Consider the following 23488-nt stretch of genomic DNA (forward strand, 5'->3'; position numbering starts at 1 on the left):
TCTCTCTCAGCCTTTCAATCATTCACTTTATCTCATTACTACCCTCCTATCAACACCACATAAAAATAGGTACAATCTATTAGGGATAATTATTTTAAGAAAAAGGACAACAAGATATTTAAAATTCAATACACATGGGTCCCTCCTTTGCCAAACTTTTCTTTACTTTCTATCTTCCTCCCTTTTTAAAAAAAATAAAAAATAAATAAATAATTAAATCGTTATGAGTCAGCAATACGTCTATTATACATTCAAATATAACTAGAAATAAATACAATCATATTCAAGTTTTAAATGTCTCGTGTATCTAACTATCTAACATATAGAATATAATTATGAATTCCCCTTTATTAGCTTCGATCTATATATATACTCATGTAGATGTATGTAAAATTTATGTGAAATCGTCTTATTTATATATTTGGCTCGATGAACATATAACAACAAAGACTTAATCCCAAAATGATTTGAGAATGGCTCGATAAATATATGGCGCAAAGAATTATTATGTACAAAATTAATATAATTTATATCTTTCTTTAGAACACTTGCACTTACTTATAAACTTGTTGAATAATGCTAGATATTATTGTATATAGAGATCTTAATATTAATTAGATGATTGCATTTCAAAAACAACAATTATTGTAGTAAAGGCAATTCAATATTAGTTGATTCAATATGTACTACCAAGAATCTTACTAACATTATATGTAGTAATTGTTATCATGTAAAATGTTCTTATGAACTTGTTTATAATATTATAGTAATATATAATCGAAATTATCAATAGTATAAGTCGTGGATGTATTGACATGTATATCAGTCAAATTACCTCAATAAATCTAAAACGATTGAGTATTTTACCCAAGGGATTGTGCTTAAATAATGAAATCCTTTTGTTACTCTTGCAACTTTATGACCAAAGAGGGGTTTTGTTGGAAGTAGACGTTTCCTCGTTTTTCAGCTGTTGGCTTCTTCCCTGCCCCACTTTCCAGTGTTTTCCAATCTTTCTCTTTCTCTTTATAGAATTATAATTTACAAATAATTAAAATAAAACAAAATAAAAAAAAAATAGTAGGATTTTGTTTTTGAATGCCTGTGCAAACGTGCCTCCATCAAATGATTTGAAAAGATGAGGTAATTATTTTTTTTAAAAAAAATAAAATTATCCATCTCAGGTATCTTAGACATAACTTTCATTATCTATCTCATGTAATAGAACCATAGAAGCAAGATAATAAATTATTCATATTTTATATATTTATAAAAAAGAAAGAAAGAAAGAATAAAAAGGGTGCTTTCTCAATCAATTGCTTATTTTTGTCAGTGATCTCAACAAAACAAGATCTCCTCATACAAATAATAAGGGGAAGCCATCTCTCTCTATCTTTGTCAGAAACTCCATAATTTTTTAGTCTCTTTCTCTCTCTAATCTACATAGGAATAGGAAGAGAGTTGTTTAGTATATTTCCCCAAATCACTTGGAGATGTTGCTGCACATCAATTTTTCTGACAGAATCATCAGATCTCCTTCCTTCTTCTTACCTTTTTAAGGCATGTCACTCTTCTATTCTCCTTCTTTCCTCCTCTACTCTCTCTCTCTCTTTACATATGTACAATATTTATTTTTTAATTTGTTATTCGACCAATTACGATTCTTTTTTACACTACTAGATAGATCGATCTTCATGTATATTTTCATATTCATATACTAATATTCTTATATCTTTTGATTTCTTCATTGCATATGTATACAAATATAATCATGTACTATCGTGTATGTTTTTTTTAGATGATTGAATTATATATAGATAGCTTGTATTAATATTATGAGCTAATATGCTACATGGAATGGAATTTGGAATCATAATACAATTTGCTCTTTTTTCTTCTGATTTTTTTCATCCAATTTTTTTTTTTACAGGATATATAGCTCACAGTTCACAAAGAAAAGGGGGGCCAGTATTTTGTTTCAGCATCAAATTATTCCAAATCAAATAAACGACATGGGAATAAGTTATCCAGCTTTTTCATGTTACTATACACTTTGATTTTATAACTTATAAATAAACAGATAGATTTAGCTAGAATTGATACTTTTAAACAAGATTTTATTTTTCTTAAAGAATAAAATTATATTGTATACTCAAGAGTTCAATGATGGCAACATACTTTCATGGAGGTCCAGAAATCCAAGCAGCAGCAGCAGGAGATCATAACCTTCAAACACTTTACCTAATGAACCCTAACTTTATAACCACTGCTTATTCTGAAGGCCAAACTCCTCCTAACATGCTCTTTCTCAACCCTGCCAACTCGCTCTCTCAGGGTAACCTCCCTCACGCGCCTCCACCGCAGCAGCAGCAGTTCATCGGGATCCCGCTTAGTGGTCCCCATCCCTCTCAAGATCATGGCCGTCCATCACCCACTTCCTCAGGCTCACAACATCAGATCCCTGCTGCTTTGCATGGATTATCAGTATCTAGAGTCCATCCCAACCTTTGGAGCCCGGCAGCCAACCCGGGTTCAAACCAGGCTGGTCCAATACCGTCCGCTGCATCTGGCCCAGACATGGCGGACCAGATGGGCTTCCGCAGGCCCATGTCTGCTCATCAGGGTCTATCCTTGAGCCTCTCTCCAGGTCAGCAGCAGCAGAATCAAAGTCAGGTAACAGTAGCTGCAGTAGGAGGGTCATCGACCTCAAATGGTGTCATAATTGGATCCAAGTACTTGAAACCGGCCCAGGAGTTACTTGAGGAAGTGGTGAATGTTGGAAGTAATAGTACAAACTTCAATGATAAGGCCAATAGTGGGGGTGATAATACTACTACTAATAATAATGGTGACAACCGCATTGGGGACTCAAGTGGGGCCCACAAGGATAAGGCGAAAGCGGCTGCAGTAACTGCCAGAGATCATTCAAGTGTCGGCGAGACGAGTCGCGGTGGTGGTGGTGGGGAGAGTAGTAGTGGGGGTACTAAGAAGGCAGCAGCAGCAGCAGAGATGTCTACTGCTCAGAGACAAGAACTACAGATGAAGAAGGCCAAGTTGCTCAACATGCTGGATGAGGTACATACAAAATAACTATTGCTATTATTATTACTCCATTTACTACTCCCACTTTAATTACTTCTACTCCATAAATTTAGAGAATTTTGGTTTCGATTTAATTAATTAGATCATATCAAATTGATTATTATTCATACAAAGTACATACTTGTCAATAATAATTTAGTAACTGTAATTAATTTAAGTTATAGGATTAAACCTAACGTAGCTACTATAGGATTAGAAGGGGATGTTTTCTTTCTTGTTACCTTACTCATTTGACTTGTTTCCCACCATGCAAAGGACAACTATTACACACTCTGCTTTTTTGAATTAATTGGAATTACTGTTTAACTAGTAATAACGGTTCCTTGTGACTAGTGTACCACCAATTATTATATTCACATAATACAAATTCTATTTCCTCCATTTTGAAATAATAAATTGTCACAATTATTATTAGAATTTCACACTATTTATATACGATTATCTTCAACACAAATTAACAATTTATTTTTATCTAATTATAGTACTTAATTTTTTGGCCTCTCAAATTGTTTATTTATTTTTTTTTAAAAAAGAATTTTCCTTAATTTTGTGGGTATAGGTGGAGCAAAGATACAGGCAATACAACAGCCAGATACAATGTTGATAAGTATATTAGGTGACTCGTACTTCGTAGCTTTGTCCGCCCGATCGGGCGGACATTGCCCGGTCTGACCGGGCGGAAGAAGAAGAGGTGCCTGGCAAATTCGTTGAAGAAGCTGCTCTCGCGCCCGACCGGGCGAGCCTTCGCCCGACCGGGCGAGCCTTCGCCCGACCGGGCGAGCCTTCGCCCGATCGGGCAGACCTTGCCCGGTCTGACCGGGCGGTGGGGGTTAGATACGTTGAAGCATTCGTATGGAGTTTTCTTCTCGCGCCCGATCGGGCAGACCTTGCCCGGTCTGACCGGGCGGAGAAGGAAAAATACGGAACGCGGATTTTGCGGTTTTAGGTTATCTTATTTTATTATCTTTTTGCCCAAGTATCTTTTAATTAGGGATTAATATAAAACCTCCCTAATATCAGTATTAGGGTTAAGAGAGACAGAGTGAGAGCCGTTCTTGAGAAATACAAGAATCATCTTTGTAATCTTTGCAGTTTATAGTGAAATCATTCGATCTCGGTGCCCGTGGACGTAGCTATCACATCGATAGTGAACCACGTAAATTCTTGGTGTTGTTCTTATTGTTTGCATTGAATTTCTTTATTGTTTTCTTGTTTGTTTTCGACCTTTGCTTCCGCTGTCGCACAACAATTGGTATCAAGAGCTCAGGTTCAATCCTTGGAGAGTTTCTTGAAGATAACAATGGCAGGAGATTCAACAATAAGAATTGAGAAGTTTACCGGGAAAAATAGTTTCGGGCTATGGCAAATTAAGATGAAGGCTCTGTTAAAACAACAGCAGATATGGCGTCCGTTGGCTCCAAAGAGTACTACTTCGGAGTCAGGAGACGGACCGACTGACTCGCAGTTAGAAGTTATGGAAGAGAAGGCACACTCTACCATATTACTTAGTCTTGATGATCAAATCATCACGGAGGTGGCTGATCAGGAAACGGCGGCTGGATTGTGGCTGAAGCTGGAGTCATTGTATATGACTAAGTCGTTGACCAACAAATTATTACTGAAACAGCGGTTGTTTAGCCTCCGGATGCAGTCAGGTACTTCCTTACGGGAACATCTAGAAAAACTTAACTCTATTTTGCTTGATTTACGTAATTTAGATGTTAAAATTGATGATGAGGATGCTGCGTTGATTTTACTTGTATCTCTACCGTCTAGCTTTGAGAATTTTGTAGAGTCTTTTGTTGTTGGTAAGGATTCTATAACCTTAGAAGAAGTGAAGGCAGCACTTCATACTAGGGAACTCAGAATGAAAGCTACGAGTGATAATGGGGATAATGGTAGTGGGTTATTTGTTAAGTCCGGAAAGTCTAAAAAGAATAAGGGGTTTAACAAGGGGAACAATGCTGGGTCGGGTGCTGGAAACGGCAAGGATGGATCTAGTAAAACTACTACTAAAACATGTTATTACTGTAAAGAACCGGGTCACTTTAGGAATAATTGTCCGGTGAGGAAAAACAAGTCCCAGGCTGCTGTAGTTGAAGAGAAACCGAATGAGAGCTATAATTCAGAGGAAGATTTAGCATTAGTCAGTTCTGCTAGGTCTGATGATTTATCTGATAACTGGGTTCTAGATTCGGGGTGTTCGTTCCATATGTGTCCACGTCGAGATTGGTTTGATACATATGAACCTCGCAATGGGGGTATGGTTATAGTCGGTAACAATGCTCCATGTAAGGTCACAGGTATTGGTTCCATGAGGTTGAGGACTGTTGATGGGCGGAGGTTAACTTTGACTAATGTACGGCATGTTCCTGCTTTAGGAAAGAATCTGATTTCATTGGGTACCCTGGATGACTTGGGGTACAATGGTGTGTTTTCAGATGGGGAGTTGTGTATTTTCAGAGGTTCTGAGTTGGTACTTAAGGGTATCAAAAGGAACACCCTCTATGTTTTTGAGGGTGTTACACTGCCTAGTTCTGCGGTTTGCGCATCTGTATCTCACCAGGAGATGACTAAGATTTGGCACATGAGGCTTGGTCATATGGGGGAGAAGGGGATGCAGCTATTGTCCAAGAGGGGTCTTCTATCCGGGGTCAAGGTTGCCAACCTTGAATTTTGTGAGCATTGTGTGTTTGGTAAGAAACACAGGTCAAAGTTCAGCAAGGGTGCTCACATTACTGATGCAGTGCTCGATTACATCCATTCAAATTGCTGGGGTCCATCTAGAGTTGAAGGTATGGGAGGTTACCACTATTTTGTGTCATTTGTTGATGACAAGTCCCGATACACATGGCTTAGGTTGCTTAAGTCAAAGGATGAGGCCTTCAAAGTTTTCAAGCAATGGAAAGCTTTGGTGGAAAATCGACAAGGAAGGAAGATCAAGAAGCTACGAACGGACAATGGGCTAGAGTTTTGCAAAGACGAGTTTAATCAGTTCTGTGCAGATGAGGGTATAGGTCGGCATCATACTGTCAGGAAGACACCACAGCAGAACGGTGTAGCAGAACGGGTTAATAAGACACTGCTAGAGAGAGTCCGATGCATGCTCTCTAATGCAGGGCTTGGGAGGAGGTACTGGAGTGAAGCTGTGTTAACAGCTTGTTATGTCATTAATAGGGGTCCTCATTCTGGAATTGATTCCAAGATTCCGTTTGAGATCTGGAGTGGTAAGTTGCCTAATTTTTCGAATTTGAAGATTTTTGGTTGTGTTGCTTATTATCATGTTATTGAGGGTAAGCTGGATCCACGAGCCAAGAAGGGGTGTTTTGTTGGGTACGGGGATGGTGTGAAGGGGTTTAGAATTTTTTCACCTTCGGAGGGTCGGGTCATTCTTAGTAGGGATGTTACTTTCGATGAAAACACCATGTATTCAATTAAAAATGCAGAGATTTCAGATTTGAGAAGGGAAGGAGACAATTTATTACAGACAGATGGGGTACTTGAGGTACATCAGTCTACCATTGCTGATTTACCTCGGGTACAATATATTGATGATGATGCTGATGTTCCAGTGCCGGGTACTCCTGAACCTGAGATTACTCCTACTCATTCTAACTCTGGGATGAGGTGGAGCAATCTAATCAGGGGTCATCTAGTCAACCTGACACCATTCTTGAGATGCCTAAACGAGTTATCAAGAAGCCTGTTAGATTGATTGAAGAGATGGAGGGAAGAAATTGCTGTGTTGATGCGATGACAGGTTATGCATTGAGTGTAGCTGATGATGTAGAGTCATTTGAACCTGCCACATATAAACAAGCAATTAGTTGTAGTGAGTCTGCGCAATGGCTTGCCGCAATGGGTGAAGAGATGCAGTCTCTTTACAAGAACAGAGTGTGGGAACTGGTAAAGGTACCGGAAGGGAGGAAGCTTGTGGGTTGTAAATGGATTTACAAGAAGAAAGAAGGGTTGTCGGAAACTGAGCAAATACGTTTTAAGGCTAGGCTAGTTGCTAAGGGGTTCAGTCAGGTAGAAGGGGTTGACTTTGTTGAGATATTCTCACCTGTGGTTCGACATACTTCTATCCGTGTGTTATTGTCAATTGTAGCACATTTTGATCTTGAGCTGGAGCAGTTGGATGTTAAAACGGCCTTCCTTCATGGCGATTTGGAGGAGGAGATTCTGATGAAGCAGCCCGAAGGATTCGAAGCTCCTGGAAAGGAACACTATGCCTGCAGATTGCTAAAGTCATTGTATGGACTTAAGCAATCCCCCCGACAGTGGTACAAAAGGTTTGATTCTTTTATGGTTTCACAAGGTTTTGACAGGAATTCATATGATTGCTGTGTGTATCATAGTAAGCTGGATAATGGTTCCATGATTTATCTTTTGTTATATGTTGATGACATGTTGGTTGCCACAAAGAATAAATCTGATATTGCTAGATTAAAGGAGATGCTTAACTCGGAGTTTGACATGAAAGACTTGGGTGCAGCTAGGAAGATTTTGGGTATGGAGATCTACAGGGATCGGGCTAGAGGTAAGCTTTTCTTGACTCAGAAAAGCTACATTGAAAAGATTCTGTCTCGTTTTGGGATGGAAAAATCGAAGCCTATAAGTACGCCAACTACTGTTAGTTGTAAGTTGTTTTTGTCTATGTCACCTCAATCAGAGGAGGAGTTGTCTTATATGTCTAGAGTTCCATATGCAAACGCGGTTGGTTGTTTGATGTATGCTATGGTCTGTACTAGGCCGGATATTGCGCATGCTGTTAGTGTTGTAAGCAGGTTTATGGCTCGACCTGGGAGGGAACACTGGCAAGGGGTGAAAAGGATTTTTCGCTACCTGAGAGGGACAACTGATATTGGTCTTGTGTACGGGAATGGTAGGGAATGCTTGGTCACTGGGTACAGTGATTCTGATTATGCAGCTGATGTGGATACCAGGAGGTCTGTGACTGGTTATGTGTTCACTTTGGGTGGTTCTGTGGTTAGTTGGAAGTCTACATTGCAGTCATCAGTTACGTTGTCAACTACTGAAGCTGAGTATATGGCTTTAACTTCTGCAGCTAAGGAGTCTATTTGGCTCAAAGGCCTAGTAGGTGAACTGGGTATTGCACAGGATTTTGCTACAGTATATTGTGATAGTCTAAGTGCGATTTGCTTAGCTAAAGATCAAGTACACCATGATCGGACGAAGCACATTGATGTCAGGTATCATTTCTTGCGTACTGACAAGAGGATTAAGGTGAAGAAGATTGGGACTGCTGACAACCCGGCTGATTTCTTCACTAAGCCTGTTCCGTTTAGCAAGTTTAAACATTGCTTAGACTTGTTAAATATTGATTACTACGTGATGTAGTAGGCCCTGAGGGGCGAAGTTGGGGAGCTCCTGGTGTAGGTGTGTTGGCCTTAAGGTGGAGCTTGCCCGGGGCTTGTGATGCAGGTGGAGCATTATGAGTTGTTATACTTGGAGACGAGTATGTGATGGGTCTTGGTTGAAGACTTATCGGGATGTATGGCTTATGCATGAGTCCTGCATCGGGTTTGGCTTGAGATGTTTTTTCACTATGTCTTGATGGGGTCGTTTGCTGACTACGAGTTCTCGTCAAGGTGGAGATTGTTGATAAGTATATTAGGTGACTCGTACTTCGTAGCTTTGTCCGCCCGATCGGGCGGACATTGCCCGGTCTGACCGGGCGGAAGAAGAAGAGGTGCCTGGCAAATTCGTTGAAGAAGCTGCTCTCGCGCCCGACCGGGCGAGCCTTCGCCCGACCGGGCGAGCCTTCGCCCGATCGGGCAGACCTTGCCCGGTCTGACCGGGCGGTGGGGGTTGGATACGTTGAAGCATTCGTATGGAGTTTTCTTCTCGCGCCCGATCGGGCAGACCTTGCCCGGTCTGACCGGGCGGAGAAGGAAAAATACGGAACGCGGATTTTGCGGTTTTAGGTTATCTTATTTTATTATCTTTTTGCCCAAGTATCTTTTAATTAGGGATTAATATAAAACCTCCCTAATATCAGTATTAGGGTTAAGAGAGACAGAGTGAGAGCCGTTCTTGAGAAATACAAGAATCATCTTTGTAATCTTTGCAGTTTATAGTGAAATCATTCGATCTCGGTGCCCGTGGACGTAGCTATCACATCGATAGTGAACCACGTAAATTCTTGGTGTTGTTCTTATTGTTTGCATTGAATTTCTTTATTGTTTTCTTGTTTGTTTTCGACCTTTGCTTCCGCTGTCGCACAACATACAAGTAGTGGTATCATCCTTTGAGCAGGCAGCAGGAATTGGATCAGCAAAACTGTACACATCTTTAGCCTTGAAGACCATCTCAAAACAATTTAGATGTCTTAAAGACGCGATTATGTCTCAAATCAAGGCCACCAGTAAGAGTTTAGGTGAAGAGGAAAGCAATAGTAATGCTCTAGGGGTGAAGCTCGAGGGAGGAGCCGGTTCGAGGCTGAGGTTTGTTGATCACCAGCTACGGCAGCAGCGTGCCTTACAACAGCTAGGTATGATGCAACACAACGCTTGGCGTCCTCAGCGAGGCTTGCCTGAGCGTGCTGTCTCCGTTCTTCGTGCTTGGCTCTTCGAACACTTCCTTCACCCGTATGCTTCTTGTACTATATATATAAAGCTACTTACTAATTTCTCCTCTTGCCTATATATGTTTAAAAGTATTTTAGTACATACTTAAAGTGTTTGTTTAATTTATACAAGTTTGTATTTGCATGGATAGGTACCCCAAGGATTCAGATAAACACATGTTGGCTAAACAAACAGGGCTTACAAGAAGTCAGGTACTTGTTACAATTCAACATGCTATATTAAGGACTTAATTTAATTACACATTATATTCTCATCATTGATTATCATGCATGCATATATGTAGTACTCCGTACACTGTCTAGAAATGCTTAATTAGATGCGTTTATTAATCAAGCATGCATGCATGTTACATTGATTAAACAATTGGGAATCTCTTAGCTTGAATATCATCTTGAATTTAAGCATATGTAACATAACATAATGGTGTTAGCTTAGGTGTTGCTAATGTACATATTTTAGGTTATTACCTTAAGTAATTATTTATAGTCCATTAAAAAAAAAAAACTCAAACATATTATGTCAAAGTTGTGGCGGATAAGTTTAATTACCACATATATTTATTAATTTTTTTGAATAAGGAATTTTCTATGACAAAATATTATTGTAGGTGTCAAATTGGTTTATCAATGCTCGTGTCCGCCTATGGAAGCCAATGGTGGAGGAAATGTACTTGGAGGAGGTAAAGACACAAGAGCAAAATAGTGGTAATTCAGAGGACAACACCACCACCGCGAACAAAAATGGCAAGTCATCAAAGAATGACGATCACACCACAAGTAAAGAAACAGGTGCGGGACAACAACGTGAACAACAAGATCACGGAGGCGCAGTGATCCAGCCCCACCAACAACAGGCTGACCACACCACCAACGACATGATATCCAACTTATCAGCAATGTCGGCGACCTCATCCCAAGGCTTTACTCTAATTGGCTCATCCTCAGACATGGAGTCTCTTATGGCGCGAAGCCCAAAGAAACAAAGAAGCAACTCCGACATACAAAACTCCCCAAGTAGCATCCTTTCCATGGACATGGAAATGAAACCAGTTGATCATCATCAGAGACACTCTTTCTTGATGACTAATCATGGGGATGCCGCAGCCACTGGATTTAACCCTTACCTAGTGAATGACATGACTGGGAGGTTTAACCCGGACCAAATGACCGCGCACCCATACCATGGGAACGCGGTCTCCCTTACCCTAGGCCTTCCTCATTGTGAGAACCTCTCACTTGGGAATCATCAGCAGAATTTCCTTCCAAACCAAGGTATTCAATTGGGAAGGCGGCTCGATATCGGACCTGCAGAGGCTGATTTTTGTGGGATTAGCATGGCTCAACCTTCTCACCCTAACAATGGGTATGAAAGTATTGACATTCAAAATCGTAACAGGTTTGCTGCTCATCAACTCTTACATGATTTCGTTGCTTGACGATATATACTTTGGATTTCCTATGTAACACAAAAAAAAAAAAAAAATCCAAGCTTAATTAAGGCCGGCCCTCATGATACATGCATTCATCTTTACTTTTTTTTCTTTTTTCTTTTTTTCTTTCTTGATGAAGAAAAAATAATTCAAAAAAAGGATAAACAAATTTAAACAAGGTGGATTTATTATAGGTTTATACTTAATTAGGAATTAAGTATATTATTATTCTTGGTACGTAAGTATGTAGCTTATAGGAGAAGTAGGGATTGTTAATGCATATGCAATTGGAATAGGTGGATGTCGAATTATCGATGATGATTATATATGCTGTAAGGTTAGTAGACACAATGAACTTGAATTTGTATATATGGGTTGTATAATATATAATTTTGGTGAAATTAAATCTTTTGAATTTATGTATGTTATAGTATCTCTTTTTCTTATTCGTTGACACGTATTCAGCTAGAGACGTCAATTCATATAAACTACGGAGTATTTTAGCTTCCTTTTATGACTATAATTTATGTAAAAAAAAAGCCATATTATAAACGAAGAAATTGAATGGCGTTTGAAATCTTGTGTTGACAAATGTGTCTAAGGAAATGTTTTCGTATCAACTAAATTGAAATAGAGCTATAGATCGATATACGTGTATCAATATATATATATACAACTAAAAATTCTAGTATAGTTGTCGACTACGGACGACTACGATAAGAGATTAAATCTGAATCGTTGATTTTTATTTATCTAATCCTGGCCATCCAATCCAACACCTATGCTACACAGTCATCAAGAGCCTATTTGGTTACTAGATAATTTTTTTTACACGCATGAAATTCTTTTTTACTAAAATCGAAAAAAAAAAAATTGGCAAATTTGAAATATATCTTCAACCGTAAATCATCTTACACATTAAATTTAAACTTGATCAACCTATGTCATCTTCATCCTTAATCTTCAAACAAAAACTTATTTTGATTAATTTGTGAATCTAACTGCAGTACATAATCATTTGAATTATTCAATTCAATTGTAGGAATAATTAATTGTTTTAATCGGTTATAGTAATGTGATTCAAATATTAAGTATTATATTTACTTTTGTTAACTTTATACATATTTCTTTCGAATAAGCATGTACTATGTTTTACGATTTTGTTTTTTATTATTAAATTAGTTATATATTTTATTTTATCCGCCATTATTGTATGGTGAAACTCTCAAATATAAACAATATGCCATTGTTGAAGGTTGAAGCTCTCAAAGGTAATAAAATTAAATTGAGAAGGTGATGACATGATTTTAGATGAATATTAAAATAGATTTATTTGTTTAATTAAAAAAACTGAAATTAGAGAGAATTTTTATTTAAGGGAGGTATTTACCTACCTAAAATATATTTTAGGTAAACTATTAAAACAGATTTATTTGTTTAATTAAAAAAAAAAAATTAAATCGAATTTTTTTTTTTTTTTTTGAAGACAAAATACTGAAATTGAAAAGAAGCGTTATTTTTTTTTTAGGAAAAAAAAAAATAAGAAGCATAATTTTAAGAGAGGAAATATATTAAAATAGTTAAATAACTTATCTTTTCCTAAATTGATTTATTTCAAAAAATATATTGTAGTCTAAATTTAATTGTTTCAATTAAAGTGATAATAATCATAATAATAACTTACTACTAAAACAGACACCGAGAGTGACACGTGTCACATCCTGGTGCTATTTTTTCCCTCCATAACTCCCCTTTTCCTTTTAACCAATATTTTTTTTATTTGAATATTTGATACAATTATAATAATATTATTCCAAATCTTTTATATTATCTTTATGACAAAAAATATTCTTTTTTTTGTGTTCATAATTTTTCCATACACATTTACCTAAATATATTATTCCATTTAATTAATTATCTGATAAATGGAGTAATATTAGACTTTGCTAAGAAAATAAACTTGATTCATATTATTGATGTTAAAGAAATTACTTTAAAGCATCACTTTTTTTGTTAGGTAGATTTCTCTATGAAAAATACGAATCGGTTAATTATTTTTTTTTAAAAAAAAATTAGACTTAATGTGCATGGCACGGGGCCTAAGCTAGTACTCTTATTTTATTTTTATTTTTATCAAAACATAAAAAATTTACTACTTTTTATATTATTTATTTATCGATATACTATGGTCAACTTTCTATTTATTTATTTATTTTGTCAAAGTTGAATATGAATTTATACGGAGTACTTTAATATAAAAAAGAAAAAAAAAATTATCACATTTGATCTTTTTACATTCATGTCAATGTAAGTTGTCATACTAATATAAACAAAATATAATAATAGCCAAATAAATGCACAAGAATCTTTCAATAAATAAATAAATAAATGCACAAGAAATTTGTCAAAAAAAATGCAATAAATGCTATGCAATGAAAATGAGAGGAATATCATCGAATATAACGGGAGAGTATTTCAGATCAACAAGGGTTGTTAACTTGTTTTTAAAAAGTGTGAAAACCCCGTCAAAAAAAAAAAAAAAGAAGTGTGAAAACAGGAAAATAAAAAATAAAAATATATATATATATAAATATATATATATATATATATATATATATATATATATATATATATATCATTGCAAAATGGAAAAACAGTAATTCGTAATTGAAACTTTGAAATAGCTTATCCTTATCTTGAATGTGGAGGAAAGTGATAATTTATATGGATAAAAAGCAACGGGGGGATTTCTTCCAAAAAAAAAATAATAAAAAAAATATTACTCCAAATCTTTTATATTTTCTTCATACAAAAATATTCTTTTTGTGTGTTTATAATTTTTACATACACATTTACCTAAATATATTATTCCATTTAATTAATTATCTGATAAATGGAGTAATATTAGATTTTGCTAAAAAAAATAAAAACCCCATAGACGTTTTTTTTTTTTAATATAGATACGGATTGTAATTATTATCTAATACAATGTAATTATTACTAGCTGTACACTACTTGTTTTCCCCGTTTTATAGGAAACCATATATATCTCATGTAATAGTTATTATTATCGTCACAAACTATAATTCAACAATCAACTCTTTTCCATCTAATTAACAAAATAAAGAAATATTACCCACATTCATTTATAAACTAATAATCAACCTTGCATGTGAAAAAGAAGATGGATTGTGATGAACATAATTTAAGGTCAACTAGAAAATATCAATATAGTCAATTTGATATGCAACATCATACATATATTAGCAATCTCACTCATAAGAGTTATTAAAAGCAATGCTATATATCATTAAAAACCAAATCATACTCGTAATATTAGTTTTTGATTATGACATCAACTATCTTTAAACAATTATCCATTTGCTCAGTGAAATTGTGTCGTCATTCAAATGTAAGTAATGTCACTACATAAAGTTCAAACAGTATTACGATCATCGTTAAAGACTTCAATGCATTCTCATAAAAAAAAAATTAGTCCATTAAATTTAATCCAAGTTCATCATAATCACTTAATAATTTAATCAAGTTAGTAGGTTGCTCGAGTAGAGCTAGACTTATAACCCAATGTGTATACTACATAACAAATAAAAACTAGCACTTAATATACCAATATACCAAAAACATGTCATCTATAGTACATAGTATAAGATATAAACTTAACTTATAATTATGTCTCAATATTCTCAAATACCATTATTTAATTCTTATGTAGCATATGATTCAGCATATACATCACATAGTTTCACGTTAAGTATAAACACTTTAGAGAAATTATATCATTTCAAAAAAGAACGAAAAAAAATAAAATATTTTACCTTAAAGAAATCAAATAGATTAATAACAGAGAACAATTCCGTAAAAGTGAAGTGCGATACGGGGTTGCTTTAGCTATGAAATAGATTCATATATTTTGTTAAGCAAAAAGCCTATTTGGTCATAGCTGTCAACATAAACAATGCCCTCAATCATATACGAAGTAGTAAACCATATATTAATAACGGCATGTCGACATTTCGTCAATAATCAAATAATCGATTTATCACCAGACAAAGCAAATGAACCACATTAATTTTCTTTAATCCTGAAATTGTCTTAGCCAGAGTACTAATTGCAAGCAAGCAACTTAAACTCCATCTAAAACTCAATTCATAAGTTTAGACCATTAATTTATATCACTAAAATAATAGAGATACGAAGTATATAGAATAACAAACTCTGTAAATACAAAGTACTTGTGGACATGCAATTCTAGTAACCCAACAGACAATTTGATAAAGTAATGCCTATTTTTTTTTTCCTCATACGTATCCAATTTGAAACACGAGTTAAATTAAAATGAATTATATAGGGGATTAGGAAGTTTTACCTGATTAGGAACAAATTATTGGATGTGTTCTTGTTATCAACTTGAACTGGTTTTCCCTCATGATAAGAATTAGTATAATTGGGTACAAAGATTCTTCGAATGAGGACTTTGCAATTGGCAAATCTCACATCACATAACTTCGTTGATATTGCTTCAGATCGATCATGTGAGATATTTCCATCTCCAAATTCGTTAAAAAAAAATGGTTGTTTACATCCTAATTTATTTATTATTATTTCTTTTTTTTCCAAATCGAAATCATGGAAGGGATCAACGACTTTTGATGGTAGATTTATAATCTTAATCGGTCGCTAAGAACTTTGGTGCTGAGTTGATATATATATATATATATATATATATATATATATATATATATATATATATATATATATATAGGATTTCCTTGTAGAATAATAAGTCTAATATATCTAGAACTAGGTTAGGTACCGTACCATGTACGGTACGTTATTTTAATTACTTTTGACAAATTAATTTATTTATAGCATAAAATATAAAAACTGGTTTAATATCTTTAATATTAAACAAATTTGAAGTAATATGAATATTTGATCAAAATCATATTCTTAAAAAATATTCCACCAAAATACATCTTCTTGAAAAAGATTATATATATCCGTATTATTTCGTAATTAATTGAGTATCTATGTAAAAATGGTAAATATTATTTTTCATTTATATAGTTAACAAAAACAAACTTTTTTATAAATATAACTTCCTTAAATAAAATTAGTAATTAATTATTAAAAAAAATATACTAAGAACACACCAGAAATTGACACATGTCATTGCTGGTGTGTCTTTTAGTATATAGTTATTGATATCCTAGAATAATCATAAGGGTATAATGGACATTCACTAAATACATATATTATATAACATTTTTTTTATTTTATTTTTATTTTTTTAATAATAAATAACTGTATTTTTGTATTTTTAGGCCAATTGATTTTTTCTTACTTGAGATTTTTTTTTTTCCTTACAACTCGTACTACTAGTAGTACTTGAGATAATTAGGGATAGATATTGTTTAAAATATGACCATGATTCAAGGAAATTGCTACGTATGTTTTTTTTTGGTCACAAAACAAAAAAAAATAAAAAAAAAATAATAATGTTTCAATGCAATTTAGATCTTTTTTAACACAACTGTAATTCCGTTTTTTTTTTAAGGAAACCAATTAATTATTTTTTACTTGAGATATTCAAAGCTCGTCAATGGTAAATAAAAAACAAAATAAATACTTAATATGGAGTACTTAACAATTAATTTGTTTGTAATGACTTTAAATGCATGCATGTGTAATTGTTAAATAATCTCTTAAAATCTAAAATATATCTAGAAAAAATAATATCAAAACGTATATAGAATTCAAAATCAATACTAATATTTTAAAACAGGAAGTTGGAAGAACACTTGTCCTCTTCTTGTTTTAATATATTTTTCAAATTCTTTTTTTTATTTTGGTTTTTCCTTTTTCAAATTCTTTTTTTTTTTCCTTTTTTTTAAATAATATTTTTTTACAAAAAATTAAATCAAACGTTGCCTCTATCCTATTTTTTTTCCATCCCAATTCCTAAAGTATATTGATCATGCCTTTTCCCTAATATCAATGAAGCGTTATAATTCACTTTTTATTTTTTTCATTTTTACCTATTATTTCTTTTCTTATTGTTCATCTTTGGTTTCTTTAATAGTCCGCTTACCATTCCTATACGTTTTATATTTCAATTCCCTAAAAAAAAAACAAAAAAAAAAAAAAAAAAATTAATTAGATTTCCTTTGCTTCTCTTGGTAAATTTCAATGTAATATTTTACCATTATGTTGTTTATTTTCCCTTCTCTCACCATTCTCCTCTTTGTTTCCTCTTTCTCTCAATTATTCCTCTCTTTCACCCTATGTATATATATTTTTAATTTAATTCAAGTTAATTTACAAGTTTTTTTTTATATATATATATTGTTTTAAAATATTCGTTTTCAAATTTTTTTTTAATGATTTTGAATTTAATCATCTTTAAAAGCAATATTATTTTTTGGAATTTTAATTAGGTTTTTATAAAGATTTGTTTTGTATGTATTTAAATTTGATCGGTTTTTTTTCCAAATTTGTTTTTGAAAATTCATTTTTTAAATTATTATTTTTTGTGAAATTTGTTTTTAATTATTGGGTTTTTCTACATGGTGACCTCGTTTTTTTGACTTTTCTACGTTGTGACCTGACAAATATGAATTTCTAGCTGTAACCCTAAAATACGAAAAGTCACTACATGGTGACCTCGCCGTTAAACTGCTGTTAGTTGCTTCCGTTAACTTTAACTATTTTCATTAGTGGGGCCCAACCACCGTCCAGCCACCTTCCAGCCACCCCACTGCCACCCCCTCCGTCATCCACCTTCTAGCGACCCCACTGCCACCCCCTCCGTCATCCACCTTCCAGCCACCCCACTGCCACCCCCTCCGTCATCCACCTTCTAGCGACCCCACTGCCACCCCCTCCGTCATCCACCTTCCAGCCACCCCACTGCCACCGTAACCCAGCTCTACTTTTCTACCTCACGCCCGCACACACCAAGCCACAGCCCACTGAATCACCTCACGCTACCACCAAAAACCACCAGCCATCTCCAATTCACAAGCCCGCAATTGCAGCGGCAACCACCAATCACAACCGCACGAAAAACCGCCAGCCATTACAATTCAAGTCGCCCAACCCCAATTTCAGCCAATTTCGGCTCAATTTGAAGAACCCATGGCAGCAATTCAGCCCCTTCCTCTGCCCTGAAACCCATTCCCTTCCCCTGCACTGTGGTGATGTTCGCATAGGGGTACGGTGGGGCTCGCGTCGTCGGGGGAGGGGATTGAGCGTGTGGTATCGGCGGGGAGGTATTGTTCGCCGGAGAAGAAGGCTGTGTGTGGTGGTCTTTGGGGTTAAGGGGCTCTTTTTTTGTTTTGGACTGGTGCCATGTTGATGGTGGTCGCGATTGTCTGGTGGTTATGGAGGGAAGAAGGGTATGGTGGGATGGTGGTTCTAGGGTTTGGGTTTGGGTGGTGGTGGGGATGGGGAAGGGGAGGGGGTGGGTCGCTGGAAATGGAGGGGGAAGGGTGGCTGACGAAGGGGGTGGCAGTGGGGTGGCTGGAAGGTAGCTGGACGGTGGTTGGGCCCCACTAACGGAAATAGATAAAGTTAATGGAACCAACTAACGGCGAGGTCACAATGTACTGACTTTTCGTATTTTAGGGTTACAGCGTAGAAATTCATATTTGTCAGGTCACAACGTAGAAAAGTAAAAAAAAAACGAAGTCACCATATAGAAAAACCCTTAATTATTTTTACATGAATCTACCATTTTTCAAAGATTTTAATAAATTTCTATTTTCATTGTTTACAGACTTGCTTTTTTAATTTTCATTAAGAAAATTTTTAACTTCGACTTTGCTTGTGGTTTTCATTTAAGATTTTTAACACTGTTTTTGTAAAATTTTGAATTAGATCTACAAAACTATGTTTTTAATTTGGATAATTTTTTAATGTACGATTTAAAATTGCTTTTGATTTTTTTTTTTTTTTTTTTTTTTTTTTTTTTTTTACAGTTGTTTGTAATGTTGATTTGATTTTTTTTTTTAAAAAACCAATCTTATCTTAATGTTTGTTTATGAGTTGATAAAATTCATATTTGGCTTATCTTTATTTTTTGATGATGGATTATCTTTTCCGTTTTTAATTCATTGGTTTGGATTTATATTTTTTTGAAAAGACTTTTTTTTTTTCTTTTATCTATTTCTAAATTTGACAATTCTATTTTTTAAGATATTTTACTCTACAAGATACTATTTGTCTTTGATGTACTCAATTTAATGTTTTTTTTAATTTATGTTTTTCATTTTGGTGCTCCTTTCAAGTATTGTTGAGTCATTTATTTATTTATTAATTATGATTTTGTGTGTTTTGTAGGTGAAAATCCATTATTCAACAACTAAACAATATATTGGATGGTAGCTACATCAATTTTGTGAGAAGAAATTGTAATAATTTAAGATTTTTTAGCTGATTAGTTATGTACAAATGATTATATATTCCTTTGCATTCTAAATAGTGTTAAATAATTACAATCAAAATTGAAAGTATTAGTGTTTAATTATGCTTAATGATGTTTTTGGATGCATAAATAAAAATAAAAATTGTTCTTGACAGTCAATAAACACGCATATTTATTGGGTGTTTTTATTTAATTAAGAATTTCAACAACTCTATCGTTTAATTGCATTAATATATACTTTAATAATTTTCATTACATGCTTTGTTACTCCTATATTGGTAGATAGTTTGCTTTATGCAATATGTATTTCTCCACACATGATATGAGGTAATACAACTTTTTAATTAAGAAATGAAAATTATAAGTAGTATTTCTTCAATGCAATTTAGATTTACATATAATTTGATTTAAATTAAATGTGGAACAATTCAAGTATACAATAAAAAAATCTTTAATCAAATTATTAAAAAATATTTAACTAACAATTTTAACACGTGCATCGCATGGGCTAAATACTAGTTAATTATAAAATCATTACTTTTATATGTTTATAAAACTTGAGGGATCGATGTAAGTTCATGATGATTTCAAGTAAAGTTAATCAAATAAAAGTTTGAAGATCAATGTTGATATTTAGTATATGATAATGGAAGATTAAGTTAATGATGATTTAAAGAATAAGGACACCATTAACGAAAGTTGAAATTTGGTTATTTATTTTTGTCTTGTTTCATTTTTGATTCATACAAAATCATTTATTGGATTTTTTTTACATACTTACATTAGATTTTATCATTATTTATTAACGTAATTGAAACAATAAGATATAGAAAAAGATTTTGTCATAATTCCCCAAATAATGCCCTCTAAAATCAAACAAAAAGGCAAAATTACGAAATGAAAGATGAGGGAATATTTTTATTCCAAAAAAAAAAAAAAAAAAAAAAAAAAGATGTGGGAATATTTTCCTTCAATATTAAACTACACCAAGTCAGCCTATATACAAGCTATGAGCCTCTCATAAGGCGTAACAGTAGGCATACAATAAGGAAACTAATTGTTTTTTTTTTTTTTTTTTTTTCTAAGAAAAACTAATTGTTATCCTTGGACTACAAGGCTACACAATAAAATCTATACACAAAATATTAACACGTCAGTCTTTAAGATATTTTTTTATTTTTTTTTTCACCACAAACTAACTCCCAAGTTCATCAATGGTATTGTAGCTTCAACATTCAACAATGGCGCATTACTCAAAAATTATATGACTAATAAAAATTAAACACGAAATCGTATGACTAATAAAAATTAAACACGAAATCACAAGATAATACGTGATTTTTTTTAACTAAATTATGTATACATATAATTAAATTGATTTCAATCTCAATATCTCAATCTTTTAAAAAAAAAATTGACTCATTAATTGATTTAAGTTGACGCATAAATATCATGATTATACATTAATAATATTGGTCTTATATATACTTTGGTAATTTAAGGATGAGATTTGGACAAAAACTAAAGGTTGAAGGTTGAAGATGGAGTGAGCCATTAAAGAAGGTTGAAACTATCAATATGAGTATGAAGCTATCAAAATGATTTTGAAAGAAATCATATGAGAATTATTCAATTGATTGTTAAAATTTAGATAAATACTAAATATAAGTGTATATAAAAAATTTACACTTAAAAAAAAAAAATTACCCTCTAAAAGTAAGAAAACAAACAACACTTTGATGACTGGTCGCTGACTTGTCATGACTTTAATGATGTGTAAATTAGATTTTTTACTTTTTTAAAAATATAATATTTAAAGGCTAAGATTAAGGAGCAAAGAATATCAACGGTTCAGATTATTTAATCTCTTATTGTAGTCATCCGTAGTCGTCCGTAGTCGACAACTATGCTAGAAGCATCAGATATACAACTAATGGCATGGATCGAAGATGTGAAATTGAGAATAAATTGGACTGAATATTGTGAACTTTTAAAATTTTTAAAAGTAAAATGTTCATGGCTTTTCTTTGCATGAGAACGTAAATGCTCTTTACTACATTAATACTACTTCCGTTTCTTATTATGTGCAACAAAAAAACTAATTTATATCTCACAAATAATACCCCATTGTTGCACATAATAAGAAACGGAGGTAGTATATACTCTACGAATCAGCATACAGACATCTATCAAATTAAATTTAGAAGAATTGAAAAATTGCTTATTAATCATTACTGCTATAATCATACTCATATACATAAATAAGATTTGAAAACTACTCCCCGTATGATAGTAAGAAATTTTTTGGATCATAAATCAGATTTCATTTCACTAGTTGTCTAGTTGTATGTACGTAGTACTACATATATCGTAAATCCCTATTATAATTAGTATATAACATCAATTATAATACTTCATATAGTGTAGGATAATGTAAGAAAAAGTGAAGGTCAAGGTTTGAAGCTCAAACCTTCAAAAGCAGTTGATCTAAAATCGTTGGATGAAGTTTCCACAAGTATCAAGTTAGTAAGGCTTGGCCTGTTTGTCCAAATTGGTTCGTGCAACAACTATACTTGTTGTATATAGAGGACAACGTGACCATGTTGAGTTTAAACACAATCGTTGTAAGTATGGGATTTGCACTAGCAGCATGACCTTTCAAATTCTGCATAAGTGCATGATCTATTGTAATAAGGTTTTTTAGTTTGTTCTAGCCAAACTTTAGCTACCATTATTTGCCTTGCATTGTCATATTCTCGATCAACATGACCTCTCTAAAGGAATGACAATGAATGGTTAAAGGGTTTCTCCTCTTTTCTTCAATCCTCTATTCCTACTACCTCTTCGTTCTCTTGATCGGAGCTTGGATTCTTTATTTTACATGCTTTTGGGAGGCCTACAAATGGATCAAACACTACAAATGCTCCTATATGGATGAAAAAAGGTGCGCTTAAAATAAAATACCATTATAATAATGGTTTCATTTCTATTTAGTTAGTGCACCATTTTCCTAAAATGTAAATTTCATAATAGTTGCATTATTTTCTTATTAAGTATTTTGTACAGTTATTATTGTAGAATGACCTATATGTCCTTACTTTTTTTTTAGCATGGATCAATTCCTATTTGCCTGAATTTATACTTCGTATAATTTAATTTTCTTTGCTTACAATATCCTTCACATGTCCCGACTTTTTCTCCTAAATGGTACAACGTAACTAAATAGAAATGGAGGAAGTTTTACTTATTATCAAGCAACATCTTTATGCAATTTTTGCCTCCATTGTACTAACTCAACTCCACCATAAACACTGAATTATATTAGACCACTACTATTCTACTAGCTACCTCACTTAGAATGATATAATTAAGGAAAATGGATGAGAATCATTTGAAATCAAATCAAGTTGATTTAAACAAACTAGATATTAATTTGGTTTGAGTTCTTGTCAAGCCTTACATTATCACATTCAAAAACACAATCGATCTTAAGTAAAATAATCCACCCGACTTGTGTACTATTCATCCTTCAAACATGTAGATATCATTCTTGATCTTTAAACAAGGCTTCTCTCCATTTAGCTTAACAATATTGCCTTAGTATTTATGCATTCTTAGCGGTATAAAAAAAAATAACCTAATTAAACCCAATCTAACTCGAAAACGACCCAATTCGTAATTTGACTTGCAAGAATACAATGATTTAAACTCCACCTAGCTAGATCTAAACCAAACCCGACCTAGTTACCTAAACTGCTTCCCACTATATCAAGAGAGTCCGAGATATTTTGCATTTTGGTCCAGTTTTGGGCTAAAGCCCACTGGCCAGAGCTTTAGAAAATCAGACCATATCCTCCAATTCACAGAATAAAAGTCCAACCCAGGTTAAATAAATGTCAGAAG

General features: G+C 33.6%; 1 protein-coding gene across 1 annotated transcript; it reads left to right on the forward strand.

The window, feature by feature from the left end:
* Positions 1-1627: 1627 nt before the first annotated feature.
* On the forward strand, positions 1628-11192 carry LOC110688164 (BEL1-like homeodomain protein 1). The gene is made up of 6 exons (XM_021864872.1): positions 1628-1693; positions 1928-3072; positions 3659-3698; positions 9356-9710; positions 9841-9901; positions 10318-11192. Exons 2-6 carry the CDS (start codon positions 2161-2163, stop codon positions 11143-11145), a joined length of 2196 nt encoding a protein of 731 aa, XP_021720564.1. The 5' UTR covers positions 1628-1693; positions 1928-2160; the 3' UTR covers positions 11146-11192.
* The last annotated feature ends 12296 nt before the right edge of the window (positions 11193-23488 follow it).

The sequence above is a fragment of the Chenopodium quinoa genome, unplaced genomic scaffold, assembly GCF_001683475.1.
Source record: "Chenopodium quinoa cultivar QQ74 unplaced genomic scaffold, ASM168347v1, whole genome shotgun sequence".
In the NCBI taxonomy this organism is placed as follows: Eukaryota; Viridiplantae; Streptophyta; class Magnoliopsida; order Caryophyllales; family Amaranthaceae; genus Chenopodium; species Chenopodium quinoa.

What these genes read in the sequence shown, in the direction of transcription:
- LOC110688164 (XM_021864872.1), top strand. Translation starts at nt 2,161, where the DNA reads ATGATGGCAACATACTTTCATGGAGGTCCAGAAATCCAAGCAGCAGCA. An exon ending in TTCGAACACTTCCTTCACCC is followed by an intron (nt 9,711 to 9,840) that starts GTATGCTTCTTG and finishes TTGCATGGATAG; the next exon opens with GTACCCCAAGGATTCAGATA. An exon ending in CAGGGCTTACAAGAAGTCAG is followed by an intron (nt 9,902 to 10,317) that starts GTACTTGTTACA and finishes ATATTATTGTAG; the next exon opens with GTGTCAAATTGGTTTATCAA.